The 21,673-nt window shown below is 40.4% G+C and overlaps 1 protein-coding gene across 1 annotated transcript in view; it reads left to right on the top strand.

The window, feature by feature from the left end:
• Window positions 1-7,492: 7,492 nt before the first annotated feature.
• The window catches only part of ctnna1 (catenin (cadherin-associated protein), alpha 1), a 157,130-nt gene continuing 142,949 nt past the window's right edge, over window positions 7,493-21,673 (top strand). The window contains exons 1-4 of the mRNA XM_077247593.1: window positions 7,493-7,801; window positions 10,332-10,440; window positions 10,530-10,725; window positions 16,700-16,866. Coding sequence (XP_077103708.1) covers window positions 10,336-10,440; window positions 10,530-10,725; window positions 16,700-16,866 — 468 coding nt within the window. The 5' untranslated portion in view covers window positions 7,493-7,801; window positions 10,332-10,335. The remainder of the gene's footprint in view (window positions 7,802-10,331; window positions 10,441-10,529; window positions 10,726-16,699; window positions 16,867-21,673) is intronic.

Genomic DNA, 21,673 nt, shown 5'->3' with positions numbered 1-21,673 from the left:
AGCTTCCGTTTCCTTCCCAGGGTGAGCGGACCTTGAGACAGTACGCCTGGGTCGTGGAGGAGAGGCGGTTCTTCTTGCCTGAGTCTCTAGTAAATCGCTACCTCATTGCGGGCCTAAATGTTCTGCCTCCGCTGGCTGAACGGGAGAGTCTGGTTCGCCACCCCGTTCCCGGATATGGTGGCCTGCTTGTCAAGGAAGGATTCGCAGGCTCCCACCATGTCGTCTTCAACTGGCACGCTGCCCGTGATCCCCGAGGGTCGCGTATTAGCGGTGGTCACGCTAGAGAACCAGGCTCATCTCGTTTCGACTCCAGAGGCGTCTTCCACACCCGCTGACCTCCGTGGTAAACGAGGGAGACGGGTTTCTTGGGATTCCCCCTCGGAGTCATCGTCATCTGTCCTCACCCAACCAGAAGTGGTCTTCCCTGTTCCCGCTTAGTCTTCCGTTGAGCCCGGCCAGCCGATCGCGAGCCCTGTTGTGACCATTGCCCCGCGGCCAAAGAGAAAGAGGAGAAAGAAGGGAGCTTCCTGTTTCCCATTGCCATCTTCTCCTGATTCTGCTGCCGCAAGTGCTGTTAATGAGGCTGCAACAGTAAGCACTGTTCCAGAGTCTGCAGCCACGACCGTTGTTCCTGAGGCTGCAACTATAAGCGTTGTTCCAGAGTCTGCGGCCGAGAGCGCTGCCACCGAGCCTGCGGCCGAGAGCGCTGCCACCGAGCCTGCGGCCGAGAGCGCTGCCACCGAGCCTGCGGCCGAGAGCGCTGCCACCGAGCCTGCGGCCGAGAGCGCTGCCACCGAGCCTGCCGCCGAGAGCGCTGCCACCGAGCCTGCCGCCGAGAGCGCTGCCCCCGAGCCTGCCGCCGAGAGCGCTGCCCCCGAGCCTGCCGCCGAGAGCGCTGCCCCCGAGCCTGCCGCCGAGAGCGCTGCCCCCGAGCCTGCCGCCGAGAGCGCTGCCCCCGAGCCTGCCGCCGAGAGCGCTGCCCCCGAGCCTGCCGCCGAGAGCGCTGCCCCCGAGCCTGCCGCCGAGAGCGCTGCCCCCGAGCCTGCCGCCGAGAGCGCTGCCCCCGAGCCTGCCGCCGAGAGCGCTGCCCCCGAGCCTGCCGCCGAGAGCGCTGCCCCCGAGCCTGCCGCCGAGAGCGCTGCCCCCGAGCCTGCCGCCGAGAGCGCTGCCCCCGAGCCTGCCGCCGAGAGCGCTGAAGAGTTCTGAAGCGTTGATTCTGGGTCTACCTCTGGGAGCTCTGTTCTTGTTCCCGCCCCCCTACCGCCTGATAATACCCTTGTCTCCGTTCACCTACATGCTGAGGCAGTCCCCGCTGTCTCCGGTCATCCGTTTGTTTCCCAGGTCTCCTCTGTCATGTCTCATCCCCGAACTGTTTCCCCGTTCGTCCCTGTCGCCACTAGTCCCCGGACTGTTCCCCCTGTCACCACGAAACCCAGGACTGTTTTACCCAAGTCTCGTCCTCGTGTGTCTCCCTCCAAGCCTGCCCGGATTCTTCGTTCCCCGCCCTCATCCAGTGGACCTAAGACCCCCAGCACACCCATCCACCCTGAGCCACCCCTCATGAACTCTGTTATTCCTCCACCCCCCCCCTGCCATGTTTGATGTTTTTATTGTTCCATCCCAACCCTGTTATTATTTTTTCTTGTAGGCCTTTATTAATGTTTTCCATGTTTTGTTGGTTTTTATCCATGTCACGGTCTGTCTTGTCTTGTGTTTAGTTTCCCTTTGAGGAGCGTCTGGTAGCCGCTCCTTAAGGTGGGGGTTCTGTCATGATTCTGCCATCATGTCTTTTGATTTCTCTGGTCTTGTGGCAGAATCATGACAGACCCATGTTTTGTGTACAAGCACATGGCCTTTTGCTTGGGCCATGTGCTTGTGTTGTCTCGTCACGTAACCCCGCCCCCTTGTTATCTTAGACTTGTCATTATTGTCTAGTCAGTTTCACCTGTCCTCGTCATTAGTGTTCCCTATTTAATCCCCTTGAGTTTGCTGTCCTGTGTTGGTTCATTGTGTCAAACAATGTGTGTATCATTCTCCGTGCTTATCTTACCTGTGAGTACTTTGTGGAAGGTTGTGTCGTTGTGAACATTTTATTAGTGGTATAGTTTGTTTTTCGTCTTGTCAGTCTAAGTTGCCCTGCCCTGTCTGTATTTTGCCCCCTCATGGGTTTTGTTTTCTGTCTGCATTTGGGTTCAACTCCTGCATCCTCATAACATAAAGAATAAAATTGATAAATATACTCAGCTTAAACATAGAAAATCAAATAAAAAGAGGCTGCCGTGGTTTAATGAATCCCTTTGGGACACAATGAAACAGAGAGATAAAGCTCTCAAGGTTTTACTTAAAACTAAATTAACCACTGATTATTATATTTATAAATCTCTGAGAAATAAAGTTACAATGCTGCTTCGAAAAGCAAAAGCAATTTTTTTACTAAACCTAATTAAAGAGGCAAAAGGTAATTGTACAAATCTGTGGAGGAGCATGGATGAATTATTGGGAAGGGAAAAAATATATCAGGAGCATTTACAGCTCAAAATAAAAGGTATAGTTCAAAATGAGGGCTCTATTCTGGCTCAATATTACAATGACTATTTCTTGGATTCTGTGTTAGACCTGGCGGAGACTTTCTCTAAAGAGAACCGCTGCAGAGATGATCATGGGGATGGTAATGCGTCTTACTGTAGGTTGCAGAATATAGATGAAGACAAAATTTCCAAAGCAAATGATATATTTGGACTTGATACATCCCTTCTAAAAGAACACAAAATCATTCTAACTCCTGTACTAACAATAGCTGTGAATCAATCTATAAATTAAAACAATTTTTCTTTGGGGTTGAAAAAAGCAGTAGTTAAGTAGATTTTCAAGTCAGGAGACAAGCTCTGTGTGTCAAACTATCGACCTATTAGTATCCTACCAGTCATCTCCAAGATCTTTGAGAAGGTGGTGGCAGAGCAGCTAATAGAGCATCTCGACCACATTGATGCATTACATCCCTGCCAGTTTGGGTTTAGGAAAAGATACTCCACAGAGTCTGCGTGCTGCTACTTACTAGAAGACATCAAATCCAGTCTTGATGGTGGAGGGGTGGTAGGGGCGATCTTTCTGGATTTGAGAAAGGCCTTCGACACAGTTAATCACCAGCTTCTCATCAGCAAACTATCTGTTTTTTCTCTTGACACAAACACAATAGCATGGATTCAAGTTACCTTAATGACAGACAACAATGTGTTGCGGTCGACAATACAAAATCATCCTTAAGACCACGCAGCATGGGAGTGCCACAAGGTTCCATTCTGGGCCCCCTGCTGTTTACATTATACATAAATGATCTGCCAACTCTGCGTTCACACCGGACGTGAATAGTGCGTCAAATTCGCGTCTAGTTTGACGCTTGACCACTTTGTGTTAATAAACTCTTGTCGCGCGTCAGAGGCGAAAGTTTCAAAACTTTATTTATATTCAAAAGTTTCGAACCCCGTTGGCGGCCATCTTTCTACAAGATGTCTGTTGTTGATGGGTCATTTATCGAGAGAGTCACCGCTCTGTATTTGCTCTGGAGAGCAGAACAGAGGCGTAGGGATCATCATCGCCGTATTTGGGTCCACCAGACCCTTCGGAGGCGAACCCAGTTCGGCGAGTTTCACCATTTGCTCCAGGAGCTGCGCCTGGATGACGGCCGCTTTCAGCGGTACTTCCGCCTGTCCTGCGCCCAGTTCAATGACTTGCTGTCCCGCATCGGAGTGAGGATCACCCTCGCCCTCGCCCTCACCCACCTAATCTGTAATTTATTTTTGTTTTGATAATAAATGGAGCCAGCCTACGCTCTAAAAAATGCTGGGTTGTTTTAACCCAAGGTTGGGTCAAATATGGACAAACCCAACCGTTGGGTTACATTTTTTAAGTTACATTTTTAATCCAACATTTGGGTTTGTCCATGTTTGACCCAAAATTGGGTTAAAACAACCCAAAATTTTTTAGAGTACTACAAAAGTGATTAAACTGTCCTGTGTTTTTTTTCCCTAACACAACACAGACATGAACTATGTTCTTGCACTAAAGTATGTTGGTTCTCTTTACATTAGAATAATAATAATGTTCCATATAATCTAGATTAGATATGGAATAAATAGCATACAAAATGAATGTCTCATATATTAAAATCAAGTTTTTATGTGGTAAAATATTTACTTCACCACGTGACAGCAGCAAGCTGGCTCCTGATTGGTTAACGCGGCGCGAGTTGACGCAGAAGTTCAGATTTTTCAACTTGGGTGGCAGACGCGAATTCGCGTCAAACGCGTGAATGCACAAAAGGCATTAAATAAATCATTTGCCCGGAACGCGACAGACGCTCAATTTGCGCTATTCGCGCCATTCGCGTGAACTTGACGCGCGAATGAGGCGAATTCGCGTCTACCGCGCCGCGCTCTACGCCACACGGTACTGATCCACTTGTCCGTGCGACACTTCAGTCGCGCCGCACTCCGCTTTAAGCCCAATTTATACTTCTGCGTCGAACTTACGCTGTAGCTACGGCGTAGGCTGTGTGGAGCTCGCGTACCCTCCGGCGTACCCTGACGTGCACCTCTCCAAAAATGTAACCACGCGTCAATTCTACGCGAACGCAAGCGCTGTGATTGGTCTGCTAGAACCCCTCCCTCGGGTTTCAAATGCTCCCTCTGCATGTGTAATTGCGTGTCAACGCGGACAACGACGCAGAAGTATTTATGAAAACCAACGCGTAGTGTATAGCGTAGAGGCTTCGGCGTAGGTTCGACGCAGAAGTATAAATTGGGCTTTATTCCTATGGGTGACGTCACGCGACTTTAACGCGCCCGCAAAGCATCCCGGGAAGGAGGCGCTTCATTTGGAAAAATGCTGCGCGTCAAAAATCAGTACTGATCCACTTTTGCAACACGACTGAAGCGTGGTGTCGCACGCCTCTCCACATTTGTAAGTTGATGGGCGTTCCTCAAGTTTACCGCTATGGGCGCGGTTTTGACCCAGCGGCCAGTCTAGAACAAAGGCCCCTCGAGAGACTACTTCTATTGGATAGACGCATCGCGTTTGACGGATTCATTTGCATAAAGATGGGCATCGGCCAGCTTTTTGATGCGCAGCATTTTTCCAAATGAAGCGCCGCCTTCCCGGGATGCTTTGCGGGCGCGTTAAAGTCGTGTGACGTCACCCATAGGAATAAAGCGTAGCGCGGCGCGACAGAAGTCATTCGCGCCGCAGGAATTTTTTACGTGCATAACGCGTCTTTAAATTGAACATTGAAATCATTCGCGCTAGACGCTCTATTCGCGTCCGGTGTGAACGCGAGTAAAATTACATTGTATGCTGATGATATGGTGCTATATGCACATGGGAAAACTGCGGATGAAGTCGCTCAAAAACTGACCGAAGAGATGAAGAAAGTTTCTTTGTGGCTGAAAAACTCATGCCTCACCTTAAATCTAGATAAGACTGTTTCAATGTTTTTTACAAATCGTTATAAAATAAAAAATTGCCCAAAGATCTTAATTGATGGACAAATCATTTCAAATCCAGATCAGGTAAAATATGTAGGTGTCATATTGGAATCAAATTTAGGCTTTAAAAAGCACATAAAAAAGTTATCAAATACAATCAAATTTAATATGGTACAGTTTAGACACATTCGAAATTCCCTTACAATCTAGGCCTCAGGAGCCTATCCAATGATTGTTCCACATTTTCTTTATTGTATGACAAGTTGATCACGGTCTTGTAAATCTGCCCTCAGGCCACTTGAGTCATTTAAAGGTTCTCTAAAGATTCATGATAAGAAATCCAGACGATTCCATCATTGTCATATTCTTGTAAAATACAAATTTCATAATCCACACAAACCTGTGTTTGATGTATAAGATCCTCAATGAAAATGCTGCTCCTCCACTAAAACAGCTCATATCTTTGGGCTCTGAAAAAAACAGCTCGAGCCACTAGATCTACAGCGTGAGGCGAATGCAGGATCCCTAAATGCAGGACCGCATTTGGAACTATGCTTTTTCTTGTGTGGCTGCTCGTCAGTGGAATATGTTGCCTATAGATCTGATAAGAAGCACAAATTCTTACGTTCTCACATCTGGCAAAGAAATGGCTTTAGTCAAATCAAATTTGCATCCACATGTGACCGATGTTGTGCATGTGAAGAGTTGATCTTTTAATTTGGCAAGTTGGCAATTATTTATTTGGTCAATGTAAATTTCATTATTCATGTATGTATTATGTATTTTATTATAACATCAGCCTGCCCAGGGACTACGGGTGGAAATTAGCTCTTGAGCTAAAACCTGGTACTATGCATCTCTCCCCTTGAGGTTAATGTTTATTGTACGCTGTACCTGTTTCTCTAAAAAAAAAAAAAAAAAAATGAATTAATAATAATAAAAAAGAGACCAAAGTGGAGATGTTTGGCCATAATGCACAGCGCCACGTTTGGCGAAAACCAAACACGGCATATCAGCACCAACACCTCATACCAACATTCAAGCACGGTGGAGGGGTGACGATTTTGGCTTGCAGCCACAGGACCTGGGCACCTTGCAGTCGTAGAGTCGACCATGAACTCTGTATACCAAAGTATTCTAGAGTCAAATGTGAGGCCATCTGTCCAACAGCTAAAGCATTGCCAAAATTGGGTCATGCAACAGGACATTGATCACAAGCACACCAGCAAAAAGAATCAAGGTGTCGCAGTGGCCCATGTCAAAGTCCGGACCTCGACCTGGTTGACCTTTAGAGAGCTGTGCATAAACAAACGTTGTAAAAAAGAGCGAGCCAGAATTTTTCCAGAACGATGTGAGATACTGATAAATTTTTATTTAAAAAAAAGATTACTTCAAGTTATTGCTGCTAAAAGGGGCTCTGCAAGCAACTGAACCATATGGTGTATATGTTTGTCACCCATGGCTTCTCCATTATGGCTTTAATTTTTTTTAAATAATAACATGGTGTAATGTCATGTGTTGTTTTTCATCTGAGGTTGTATTTACCTATTTTTTTTATTATGTCCTGGACTCCTGATACATAAACCATAGAATTCAAAAGGGTGTCCCTTCTTTTTTGAAAGAATTGATAGACAGCTTGTGTCTGCCTCCTTTTATCACAAATGCTATTTAAAGCTCATCCTTGTTTTTTATTTAAAAATAATCTTAATTATGTATTTTTCTTTTCTTTGTATATAGTATTTTAAACAGTCATATTGTCTCTTGATGCTTAATTTAAGAAGTTATGATGCAAATGTAAAACAAATTTAGCCTACTATTGTTGCCATGCCAATAAATAAAGCACATAACTGATCTGAACTGAAACTTGATAACGAGTAGAGAAACAATATGCACATTTCGCCTTTAGATTTAGCCAACAACCATGTACAAATCCCTTCACAGATTCAAATCTCTCTTCACACCTTTTAATGGTATATACCATTGTGTTTTAATGCCCCCCACTGCGCGTTCAGGGAACTTTTCTCGAGTTCTCGAGCCACTCCCAAACACACCTGATAACACTGACTGCTGGGAATCCGCCATCATCCTCCTCCTCCTCATTGACCTCACAGGAAAAACCGAAACTCCTTCTAAACACTTCACGAACTCTTCCCTTTATTACTTGAACGGGCTCTTTTAGTCAAGTTTTAGTGGATTATATAGTTTGGCTTTTGTTTAGCCGCTGGGAGGGTTTAAACACGCGGAAAAACTTTACCACAGTAACCCTATTTTAAAAGTCTCATCCCTCCATTTTGAATCTGACAGGAATTTAAAACAGTCCGGTGAGTAGCGTTTGCCTCTGTCTAGGTAGTTTAAATGGTATTATTTTCTTTAATAACTCATAGAAAAGTAAATTTGCCTCATAACTGGTTCATTATGTGTCTATATTGTGAATATAAGAGACAGAATGCGGAATTTGAGTGCGTGGCTAACCTAACGTTACACTGTTAGCTCGTTTCCCAACTTCATGGAATGTTTGGGATATTTCTCTGTCGTTCCATATTTCACTGACTTAACCCCAGTTTTTTTCTTGTAAACTTTTTGATAATTACCCTTTGACGAATTTAGAATCGCAACAAAAGGACAAAAAAGTTGATAACTTCTTAAAGTATTAAACAGAAGCTATCCTGGAAACTTTGCTGGGAGTGCTAACGTTAGTTGTTAGCCGTTAGCTGCAGTATCAGGACAAATGTGTCGGGAGTTTTATTCTGGAATGTGTTTTTTGATCAAGAGGCCATTTAAATGTTATCGTGTGTGTTTCGTGGATAGTTGACTATTTTAAATCGCCTATGATGATAGAAATATAAATATAAAATCCATACGAGGAGTTTAGGGCTCCGCCTAAACCACAAACTAGGGATCAGGCCCTTCCTGTAACTTCTGTCCTACGTAGTTTATTAATACAGGATTCAGACAGTAACTTATGTTGTTGTCTACCAAATATAAAATACTTATGATTAAAGTACAACCTGATAATATTTCTCCCTAAGCCTGATATGTAACGTTAATAATGTAAGTTGCAGTCAGCTGGTCATTATGGAAGTGAAGTGAAAGTACATTACGTTATCCCGTTTATTTCACGGCTAAGTTACTCACCAAATGAATAATTACTTGGACAGATTTGATTTGAATTTATTTTATTATTTTACCTGTACATTCTCAACGTTGTCGCAAAGGAAAAAAGTTACTTAAAATGTACAAAACAATCGTGAAATAAGAGTGGGCGAGTCCGCGGTGTGACGCAATGCATGAAAGTAGCACAGGTTTCAGTTACCCGGATGATTTTTTTTGTGTGAAAAACTCTCAAAATATTGTTGATTGAAATACAGAATATTCCAGTTAAACACCAATTAATACAGCTCTGTGTTATTTGTAAAAATTGAGGAGTCAGTTACATTTTGAAAAAATTATTGAGAAAATAAAGAAATTTGGTTTGCGGTTGATGAGGGGATATATCAATATTTGGAAGGGTATTATTGTCAAAGAGGTAATCATTAGGCCTATTATTTGACGTGCCTCCTAAGGTGATTTAGACAAGATACTTTAACATTATTTGGAGAAAAAACGACAGATTATATAAAAAATGAGGTAATTTGTAACCCTAAAGAGGGGACTTGAGGTCATAGATTATAGTCCATTTAATGACACTTTCAAAACTCAGTGGATGGAGTTAATGAAGAATAGAGAAAGTCTTTGGAATGCATTTCCTAATTATTATTTAATACTCTTGGGGGTATACAGTTTTTGTGGAAGTGTAATTTTTCTGTTGACAAAAATTCATGTTAAATCGACCAGCTTTCACAGACTAGCTGTGCTGATTTGGAAATTGGTATAAATTATATAAGATATATATATATATATATATATATATATATATATATATATATATATATATATATATAAATAAATAACAAGTAGGCTAAAAAAAATCAGTTACCTTTTAAATAGATACTTTGATTTTGTTCTTGAGGGAATTTCAAATGTGACATTGAATATATATATATATATATATATATGTGAGTGTAAATAAAAATAATTTATTTATATTTAACGGTCTGTCTTTAACAGGTTGTAAAATTTATAATTAAAAATAAATTCCCCTGCATAGAAAATGTAGGCCTATATTGTATATTTACATCCGGAAACTGACTAATGCACTTTAATGAAAATGTGAAGAATGTTGAAATGTAAAGAATGCTATTTGATGTTTTTAAAGTACACAAGCTTAGTAATATTAGTAGTAATATTTTCCACCAAATTGAGCCTGAATATGTGAAAATTATTCTTATTTATTTTTAGTGTAATTTCTTTTTAATAAAAGTACTTGTGTATTATTCAGTTTTCTTAGGTCAAAGTCGAGTGTCCTAACTTTTTGTAGGACACATTTGAATTCAAAGGTTTTATTCGCAATGTGTTGGTCATGCAACACTGACCTCGCCCATTTTGTCTGCATTCCCTGACCTATATAGCAAACAATGTCGATTTAATGTGGCTGTCTAGTGCAGACAGACCCCTGCAACAACAGCAGTGCCCTTAGGGTAGGCTGATTATACTTGTCCTTCAGTGCAAGATTGCTGATCAATACAACTGTGGTCACTGTTTGAATAGAAAATAAGAGTGGGCAACAGAGCTACTCAGACGGCATGAGTATGAGTTTTTGGTTAACAGTGTGGAATATTTACATCATTAGTATTTGCGTACTCAACACAAGTCTGTCATGTGACATTTGATTTGATAAAAGACAAAGCCCCAGACTGCTTATTTGTCTCACACCACCCTTCTTAATCCATTGATTGCTTTTTCTCTCATCAGAAACATGACGAGCATTAACACAGCAAACATCAACTTCAAATGGGATCCCAAGAGCCTGGAGATCCGCACACTGGCGGTGGAAAGACTGCTTGAGCCCTTGGTTACCCAGGTCAGGCTGCTTTTTCAGTTTTCACACTCAGTTGCTGTATTAGTCAGCAAAAATCACAGTTTTCCCTTTCTTTTTTTTATTGTTTGCAGGTCACCACACTTGTGAACTCCAGCAACAAAGGCCCATCCAACAAGAAGAAGGGGCGCTCCAAGAAGGCTCATGTTCTGGCGGCCTCTGTAGAGACAGCAACCCTGAACTTCCTGGAGAAAGGCGAGAAGATTGCTAAAGAGAGCCAGTTCTTAAAGGACGAGCTGACTGCAGCGGTGGAGGATGTCCGTAAGCAAGGTATGCAAAAAAGAGAAGGCTGCTAACTAGTGCTGGGTTGACAACATAGATTAATCAGTTTGATGAAACTGTTATCAGTTCTTAAATTTCTCCAATATCAGTCTTTTATTCTATGCTGTTTTCTGGTGATGTGTGAACAAAACTTCACTAAACATTATTTGTAGCGCCCAACCATCCAATAATCGTAATAAGCTTTATGCTGTTACTTTTGACATGAAACACAGTTTCAGCTTTAAAATTCAGTCAATTTCATAATAAATTCACTTGTTCAAGCAACAGCTCTATGCGCATGTGAACTGATCATCTTCTCCCCTTTTCTACTAGTTCTAGCAGAAAATAAACATGAATAACATTGGAAGGTTTATTGAAACAAACAGTACCACTTACTGATTATGTAGGCTATCATGTCTCATGTAATCACTCAATTAGTTTTAACAACGTAAAGATCCCAGTACAACGGCTTGTAAATAACATGTCACACATTACATTTATCTCAGGAAAGCCATTCAATGTCCATAGCTTGATTGTTAGCTATATACAAAAAATTTTGCTAAATATTTGCACCATCTTACATATTAATTGTAATTTTATTTAACGTTTTAGTGATATCTTGTATACGATATCGTAGGGCTGGGCGATAAATCGATTTTATCGATTAACTCGAATGTGTAGTTTACGCCGATTTTTTTTTAATGAAAATCAGTTTTCTCTTTAACAACCGCTGAGGCTCCCATCTGGGCTCCCGTAGTTCCAACCGGGCTCAGCGCTTGCCATGATAGAGATACACAAACAATATGGCAAATGAGCAAGACCGCGGCAGCAGAAGCACAGCCGCCGAAAACATTTACAAGCTGAATCTGCAGGGCTCCCAACTCTCAGGAGTTCACTGTGAGAGAGCACTTCTGTCACTTTTTACACGCTCTCACGCCACACATCCATTTTCGCACGGAGAGAAAAATCGGGAAGCAAAGAGGACACTGACATCGACAGACAAGACAGAGCAGGTTACTATCGTTATGAAACAGTTTCTCAGCTCTCAGATTCTGTCAATTTTATTACAAAATTCAAACAATAAACACTGTGTTGGCGTTTGTAAATGTGACGTGAAAGAACGCTGACAGATCTCAGTTCAAGCGGCACGTGAACCAAACATCTGTTACTCTTTACTACAAACTTACCGAGATGTAATAAAATCGTTCGATCAGTGTTTTTCAACCGCGGAAAGATGTCCATAAAACAGCTGGAGAACAACATATGCCACGTAACGTTACATTTACCTCAGGAATGGATGCCTTTTAATGACCCATAGCACGCATGTTAGTTAGACGCATTTGATAATTTGAGTTGGTTTTAACCTTTAATAATACCAGCTGACAGGGCTTTCTGTATGTTTACAGCATTAGGTGATTTTTTTTAATTGATTTTTTTGGGAGAACAATTAACACATTAACATATCTACTGTACCTATTTATCCAAAGGAATTTATATTGAATCAAGATCAGAATCAAATCACAAGAATTGAAATTGTGAAATTTGTGTTAAGCAATAATAAAAACAGTAGCATACCAGTAAACTTAATAAAATTATGTTTAGTTACCAAATAATTTGTCAATAACAATACACTTATTGTGATGCAAGTTTTTTGTTTTTTTACACATCCCCCCAATCCCAATCCACCCATTTTATTTTACGTTAAATTTTCATTGTTTTCAAAGACAGGGCCTGTCCTCTTGTCTTTTTGGCTTGTTGTTTCTGATTGCACTTTAATGGAGATCAAATCCCAGAAGAGTATATTAAAACAAAATAAAGTTAAAACTTGTTTTGAACAATTTCTTTGTCATCTGCAGGTTGATTTTAAGTACGGAGAGAAAAAAAACGATTTAAATCGTAAATCAGATTTTTTGTGAAAAAATCGGGGATTTTTTTTTCGGCCATATCGCCCAGCCCTACGATATCGGATAAAATGTATTGCATTACGAGCTTGTGAATCAGTATCGAATTGTGAAATCTGTGTTAACACTCAGTCTTGGTGATAACACTGTTATAAGAGTTCAAAAGTGGCTGCAGCCATTGAAACTATTACAACATTTGAAATATCCTAATTTAAATAATGGCTTTAATGAGTGGTTTAATTTCCTGTTTTTATTATCTGTCTGTGTTTATCTGTATGTCTGGATGGATTTTTGAATTAAGAGGGCTTGGCTTGTGCTATCAGAGTTGCTGCTGTCATGCAATGGAGTGTGTACTTCCAAGACTGTTGTCCTCTATATCCCCTCATTCAATGTTGTTTGTTCTCATTACAGAACATCTCTGCCATGTCTTCTTGCAGAAAGAGGATAGAGAAAGCAGGTTAATAGAAGGGTTTAACCCTGTCAAATTGCACGACTCATTTATTCATGTCTTGTTTGCCATGCATTTTTGATTAAAGATCCTGCTGATATTGATACGTGGACCCCGCTACACTCTAGTTAGTGCACATTTTCGTTTGACTCATTTAAATAAGATGCGATAGCCTCATCATATCAGCATGAGTTTGGAGGCCTTCATTTTATGGTGCAAAGTAAATTTTCCTGCCATTTGACACCTATGCTAACTAATTCTAGGTGTATGGCTATGCTACCTGTTTTTAAGAAGGAATTGACACATTCATTAGTGAACAGCTTGCCTTGACTTGCTGCGCTGATCCATCAAGATATTTTTATTTATGCTCGGTTGCCAAAGATGTGAAAAGAAGCACAAAGCAACTTGCATATTTACACAGAGTCTGCCAGTTGTCAAGGGTGATGTCAGATGTTGGTAAGGCAATGCTTTACTTGTGTGAAACTTCATGTAAAGTCTGTTGCCTTCTGTTGGCATGTGACAAAAATAACTTGTAACCATAAAGTCATCACTATACATTATGATCGAAGTGAATGGCTGACATGAGCTACTCGACTTGGAATGCCCCCTTCTTCTGGAATTAGTGTGGCATGTCGTACTTCTGAGATGCAGACTGCAGGCTCAACCCACTTATTACTTGTTGGAATAACATCTTTGTCAGTTTCAGACTTGGCACTCAGTGTTTATTGGCTTAGTTTGGGCTGTAAAATCTGTCAAGAGCTGGCCAGCACACTGCTGTGATGCCGGGGAATGTCACTTTGGTTTTGGTATGCTGTCATTGGCTGTGGAATCCAGACACTGTTTCTCGCTGGTGCCGGAAACTGTTAGCTATTCAGTTTTGCTCGACCATGCATGGTTCGACTGATAATGCCACCATTGAGTGGGGTTAAAGCTTCCCTAGATTGAAAAGAGATCCTGGTACCAAGCTGTGGCTTACCAGCTGTTCTGCAAGCTGGGCAAATGTAATCTTTGCGTAATGGACGTTAGAAACCACTGAATCCTTGAACGATTTTCTCCCTAATAGCTCCAGAGTTGTCTGCTGCATGTATGTGTGCAACATTAGCATGTTTTCTGGGTGGAATGTGTCTTATTTACAATAGAAACCGATTTTGATTGCTTCGCAAATTTTCAACAGGGCGATGACGAATGCTGTCTGCCTTCCCTGCAAGGTATCTGGATGCTCATTGTGCCTTCTTTAGATGTCCATTTTCAACATTTCATCACAAGCCACTGTGGTTCTCTCATGAGTGCTACCTTATAAGTGATAGATTTGAGTTTATTATGGGTGCACTGATCATTATCAGGCCCGTGAAAATGGTCTTATTGATTGCGCCCTCTGGAAGGAATGACAGTCTCTGGTACTCCTGGCTTTTTGTGTGGTCTATTTGTCAGATGAATCTTTTTTTTAAGTGATGGGTAAAAATAGAAAGGGTCTTTGAGCTATTATTCAGCGTCTGTGGAAACCACTGCTTGCGCAATAACCCAGAAAATCTTGTTTTTTAGATTGCCGTAATTCTGTGAGACTTGCTTCCTGTTACCAGGGAACACTGCACATTTTCCCAAACATCAACAAAGGAATGAATGAGACCCCCTCCCGAGCACATAGCTCTTACTCCATGCCTCCTTAAATTGATTTTTCTCTTTTTTTCATTGAGTCAATTTCAGTTCTGTCTAGTTATGAACTTGGCCATTACTTGCGCTCTTGGCTGGTTTCATTGCAAGCTTTCTTATTTTTATGCTTGACTTGAGTGGGATGCTGAGATCTGCATGATTGTGTTCAGTTTCACTTGCCGACCATTCGAAAAGACAACCAGTGACTCTGTTGAATGTGAGGTTTGTGGTTTTATGACTGTGCTCATTCATTTCGATATTTTAAGCTACTGTTAAAATGCTCTGCTTTAACGGATTGAAAAGGTTTCAACATGAGCCTGCTGGGATGTGAAGCAAGTGATGACCCTTTCGCAGGCACATCAGATAAGACATTGGTGTTATCCCATGACTCGACCTTCACTGAAAGAACTCGTTTGGTGTGCTAGCACATGTCAGAGAGCTCTGGCTATGAGCAGACATGAATCACGCTTTTGCTTTCACCACAGTGTTTCACTGCTTTGAATTTCCCCTCGATCTAGCATTTCACAAAATGACATCCTAATGCAATTAACCCGTCACCCCCTAACCACTGGCATTTATCCTCGAACATGAACACCCGCTGCTCTGGTGATTAGCTCTATATTTCACCTTGTTAGTTGTTCTTGTGTGTAGTGGTTGGCTCTGCTCTTATGACAGACCCTGGGGTGGCTGAATCAGACCTATCGCTTGAATTGTTGGTTTAAGTTTCACAGCTCACCATGTAGCTCTTTGATACCAGGGATTATTGATGTTTTGCCCCTCTCATACTTCTTGTTTCAGGGCCTGAATCTCGTTTTGGAAAAGGGGGGGGGGGGGGGATCCCCCCTTAGGTCATTCTTATGGAAGGGATTTTTTAATTTGGGGGGCAAAAAAAGTTGCAAAAATGTATACAAAATATTAAAGATATAAATAAAGAGAAACGAGAGAGGTTTTTGGGTAGGTCTAACAGTATTCAGAAATACTACAGAAACTGTATAAAGTAATCAAATGTAAAATAACACTGATAGTCTTTTAGTCCTGACTAAATTAAATACATAGGCTATTAATTCTGATTCCTTACAATTAAAGCTATCTTTTGTTGTTTTGACGACAACATTTATGACCGGCGCATATGGCTGCTGTCACTTTTAGAGGTAGTGCACAGATCCTTTACTGTTTCATTATACTGTCTGTCACACTGTCAGCGTTTTATGCTTAAGACATAACCGACTTTTTATGAGTATACTAACCAAGAACCAATTTTGCTGGTTTTATTTCCCGTTAAAGTGATATAATTTTCGAAAAATAAATTGCTACCCAAGAGCTGTTTGTGAGGCACCTTTACTGGATGTATTTGTCTAGAGATAAACATCTCTCAGAGAGTGTGTGACTACAGGATGGGTTAAAATTGCTTCAATATTTAAATACTGATAAGACTTCACAAGTGGTGAAAATTATAAACTGTGACAATTCCGTCATGTCCCGACTCCTAAACGCGAGTGTAGTATTGCCGGAGAGAGATGGAGAGAAGTTTTAAAAATGATTGATTTGATTTTTTAATCTTTGTTGATTAATTTACTCTATCTACATGCTAAAGTCAATGTTTGCGGGGGAATTTCCCAAATTATAAGTAGGAGATCTGCAGGAATTCGAAACCTGTGTTTGCGTGGCCAGGTTGCCACTAAAGAGCCTTTGTAGCAACATCTGTATGTCGTGCTGTAGTGTGTTCGTGTTGTCTCGCAAACGACCTTGGACTGCATTATTATTGTCAATTAATAGAGGCAGAATTTTATCAAATAACGGACAATAATTAGGTCCCAGACTTTATTATTTCAAAGGGCGGCTTTGGAAGTAATTGCATCGTAAGATGTTATGTCGTCTTCCACATTGGGAAATTATCATTTCCTTGACCTTGCTGCTCTTGAGGGCTATGAAAGGACACATTAAAACTAATTATGAGACTTTGTGTATGAATCTTTTTCTGTAGGAGAATCCATGAAGATGGCCTCAGGAGAGTTTGCAGAGGATCCCTGTTCTTCAGTTAAGAGAGGCAATATGGTGCGTGCTGCACGTGCTCTTCTGTCTGCTGTCACTCATCTGCTTGTACTGGCGGACATGGCTGATGTGTACCAGCTTCTGCTTCAACTCAAACTGGTGAGACACATACACACATTTTTACACCTTGAAGAGTTGTTTGAATTGAAGTGAAACATAATATCATTGTTTTGTCAATCTCATATACACTACTGTTTAAAAGTTTAGGTTCAGTATATTTTTTTATTCTGCAAGGATGTATTAAATTGCTAAAATGACAGTAAAGACCATTTATAATGATATAATAAATTACTGTTTCAAATAAATGCTGTCCTTTTAAAATTCGAAGCTCCGATGCGGAAAATGTTAACAATCCCCTTCATTATCTCTAGCCCTCGTCAGTCTCTGAATCTGAGGAAAAAGCTAAAGCCGAAGGGAGTACCATAGGGAATTGGCTTTGGTCCAGAAGGCTGAGTAAAAGATAAACAAAGACACCCGATTTTTGTCCTATTTACCCCCTCCATCATCTGTGCTGGTGTCAGTACTTTTATTGGCCTCAGGCTTTATTGCCCAACTCTTATTGAACTTCCTCCAGCAGTAATTACATGCACAGCAAACACGTTACTGTGTGTGAATAAAAACACTTCATATAAAAAAGAAAACGCTGCATGTTGCAAGCCTTACTGCGGCCTTCACTTTCTCATACGCTTAGATTTAAATTAGATTTGTTTGAATTTAGTATATATGTTGTTGGTACAAACTAGATTACATTCACTTTCTGTTTCTGCAAGCAATATGTTATTGAATCGCACTGTGTAGTCCTTTATGCACTGTAGATAGGTCTTCTCACGTTTGTGAACAAATTAATTTCACCATGCTGGCAGGGCTGTGCAGATTTCATTGGAAATGTATGATAAAGGTGGATTATAATTTTTTTTTTTTTAGTAATTAATTAGATTTTTATGCAAGTGTTTTTTCGCGTAAAGTTTATGATGGAGATAGGGCTGGGCGATAAATCGATTTTATCGATTAACTCGAATGTGTAGTTTACGCCGATTTTTTTGAATGAAAATCGGTTTTCTCTTTAACAACCGCCGACGCTCCCCTCTGGGTTCCCGTAGTTCCGACCGGGCTCAGCGCCTGCCATGATAGAGATACACAAACAACATGGCAAATGAACAAGACCGCAGCAGCAGAGGCACAGCCGCCGAAAACATTTACAAGCTGAATCTGCAGGGCCGGCAACTCTCACGAGTTCACTGTGAGAGAAGCAATTTTGTCACTTTTTACACGCTCTCACGCCACACATCCATTTTCGCACGGAGAGAAAAATCGGGAAGCAAAGAGGACACTGACACCGACAGACAAGACAGAGCAGGTTACTATTGATATGAAACAGATTCTCAGCTCTCAGATTCTGTCAATTTTATTACGAAATTCCAACAATAAACACCGTTTTCGCGCTTATAAATGTGACGTGAGAGAACGCTGACAGATCTCAGTTCAAGCGGCACGTGAACCAAACATCTGTTACTCTTTACTACCAACTTACCGAGATGTAATAAAATCGATCGATCAGTGTTTTCAACCGCGGAAAGATGTCCATAAAACAGCTGGAGAACAACATATGCCACGTAACGTTACATTTACCACAGGAATCCCTTTTAATGACCCATAGCACGCATGTGGACTTAAAATAATTGCTATAGAGAGGAGTATTTTGCTAAATATGAAAGCTATATTACACATTCATTGTATTTTTACCTATATCATTAAAATAGTATAACGTTGTTATTATAAAAAACGCATTATATTTAATTTGACTTAGTTTTAACCTTTAATAATACCAGCTGACAGGGCTCTCTGTTTACAGCATTAGGTGAATTTTTTTTGAGAACAATTAACAACACATTAACGTATCTACCATACCTAATATTTATCCAAACGAATTTATATTGAATCAAGATCAGAATCAATTCACAAGAATTGAATTGAAATAGGGAAATTTGTGTTAAGCAATAATAAAAACACTAGCATACCAGTCATTGTGGCATGTAAACATTGTTTACATGGTTAATTAACTTAATAAAATTGTTTAGTTACCAAATAATTTGACAATCACAACACACTTATTGTGATGCAAGTTTTTAGTTTTTTTACACATCCCCAATTCCAATCCACCTATTTTATTTTGTTACATTTTCAATGTTTTCAAAGACAGGGCCTGTCCTCTTGTCTTTTTTGCTTGTTGTTTCTGATTGTAATTAAATCCAGATCAAATCCCAGAAGGGAATATTAAAACAAAATAAAGTTAAAACTTGTTTTGAACAATTTCTTTGTCATCTGCAGATTGATTTTAAGTAGGGAGAGAAAAAAAATCGATTTAAATCGTAAATCGGATTTTTTGTGAAAAAATCGGTGATTTTTTTTTAGGCCATATCGCCCAGCCCTAGATGGAGATATGTGCAAGTAGAAGCAGAAGCCTTTTTGTAAAAGAGTAGGCGTTTTCTTGTTTTTTTTCTTCATTGAATTGTTCTGTAAGTTCAGCTTGAATGATCAAATGAAGCGTTTTGAGTGTGCTTGTTTGACCATGAAATTATTTCTTATGTCTTATTTTGACTAATGTACTAATGATTTGTCTAATGCATTTTGTTGAATTAATTAGAATAAACTATGAAAGGGGAAATCATGATAGTTTAGGGCTGTGCAATTAATCGAATTTCAATTTCGATTTTGGCTCCCAACGATATCCAAAATAGTACAATCGAGTAAAAACGATTATTTTGCCATGTTCTGTTTTGCAAGAACACTCTTATGTTGTCTTGTGTTCTGAATGACTCGCGCACGCGCACATCCGCCCTTCCCGAAGCCATCCACTCTCTCAGTCTCTACATTCATAAATTGCTAGCACAATAAACTTCACACCGACGAAAATAGTTACAAAAGAAAAGCAACACTAAGCGCTGTGTTTTGTTACTGAATGATTCATTATTTTGAATGAATCGTTTTAAAGGGTAACTAAACCCCTGGTCAAAGCCTGACTCCACCCACTGGCAATATTTGAAAAATGCTGGACAAGTGGGCAGAGCCCAGCGGAGATAGAGGCGACGAACCGAGGGCGGGGCTGAGCGGGGGGGCGTGCACCTGAGACCCGCAGTGACAGCTGCTGTCAAACTAGCTAAAATGGAGTGACGCAAGTAGCTTTGCAACAGAGCGGTCATTTGAAGTCGAGAACTTTTCTCCCCCACCTTCACCTGAAGTGGAGGAGGGTGAATTGTCTGTGGACACCAGCTCAAACTGCGGCCTTGACTCCCGCATCGCGATCGGCATCCGATTATTCTTATATTCAGTCATTTTGAGGTAAATTTTTCCAGGATTATTATTACTATTACGTTCATTATATTTTGCTGCTATGTGAAAAAAATAATCAGCAAATCGGGCCGGCGCGTTTGTCGACACCAGAGGATTAACTTTAGCCTAATAAGAAGGAACATAAATTGTGATTAAAAATATGCTCACTCACATCATGACGCCGCTGCGGTGGTGGAGTTCATGCAGGAAGAGGTATGAAGAGCAGCGTTTGGCAGCGCGAGCTGTGTGGAGAAGCCCATTTCCACCTCCATTGCGTTGGAGAAGCAATCCCACGTAAAATGCAGGTTGCACACCGGAGCAATAGGCGAGATTAACTACCTAGGCTACACAAAATAATCTAAATAATTATATAAATGCTATGCTAACTAGATGCTAATATATACAGTATCTATCCTGATCGTTTTCAATACTCGTAATTCCAACTCCTGACTCGCTACAGTAGTTTTGACGGAAACAGATGCTTTTATACCAGGGGCTGCCAAGGGCGTGGTGAGCTCGCACCAAGGGCGTGACAGAGTGACGTCAGAGAGTATTCTATGTCAGAGAGTACCCCTACTGCAGGAGCTTTCCGTTTAATCTGAAGAGGGCAGCACTCAGACGTTTTTACACCATATATTTGAAAATTAAAACACTTTATACCCAAATGTCAAAAAATTTACTCGAATCAATGAACAGCATTTATGAAGCTCCATTCTTACAGATAATTAACTAAAAAAAGTTGTTTTAGTGTTTAGTTACCCTTTAATGAATGACTCAATGATTCATTTATTAGGACGGCCACTTGCCGCCACCCATTTATTTATTATCATTGATTTTATTTTTTTATTTTATTATTTGTTTAAACATTAATCTCATAATATTTTACAGTTGTAATTTTGCAGTGTAAATTAATTTGATACAGCCCTTTTTATTAAAACTGAATTTGATCAAATGTAAGAATTTGACATAAAACATATATTTAGTAAGGATAAATAAATTGTCCTTTAAAGGTAAATAATGCCCTGATGCAATAGGTGAGATTAACTACAACAAATTACTTTGTTAAAATGTCACCTTTTTCACCACTTGTGAGTTTGCAGGTCTTTTTAATAGTTCAAAAAGTACAATAAATGTTCAAATTTCGATTTTTTTAAAGAATTGTTGAAAAGTGTCTTTTAATAAATGCAACATGTTCCCAAAGTCATGTGAAATAATCGTGTTACATAATCGTGATTTCAATACTGACCAAAATAATCGTGATTATGATTTTTTCCCATAATCGAGCAGCCCTATGATAGTTGACATTATTATTTGGCATTTTTCTTTCGCTTTTACTGTTGTTGTTGAATGAGGTGCAGTGATCACAATTGAATGTAGGGGGCATTTTCTGACTCACTGGTTACGTCACTAATCATTTTTCAGTACAGTAATTTCATATTGATGCCTGCCTGTCCTTTTCTCTTTTAATAAAAGGTATAAAATGGTAAATATTCATGTCACCTAAAGGACCTTAAAATAGTTTTATGATGAGTAACGAATATAAAGCCGGCAGGATAAACGTATATATGAATTTCAG

Source organism: Siphateles boraxobius, unplaced genomic scaffold (assembly GCF_051911475.1).
Source record: "Siphateles boraxobius isolate OS27281-9 unplaced genomic scaffold, OSU_SipBor_1 3, whole genome shotgun sequence".
NCBI classification, from domain to species: Eukaryota; Metazoa; Chordata; class Actinopteri; order Cypriniformes; family Leuciscidae; genus Siphateles; species Siphateles boraxobius.
This window is presented reverse-complemented; position numbering and strand designations above follow the sequence as displayed.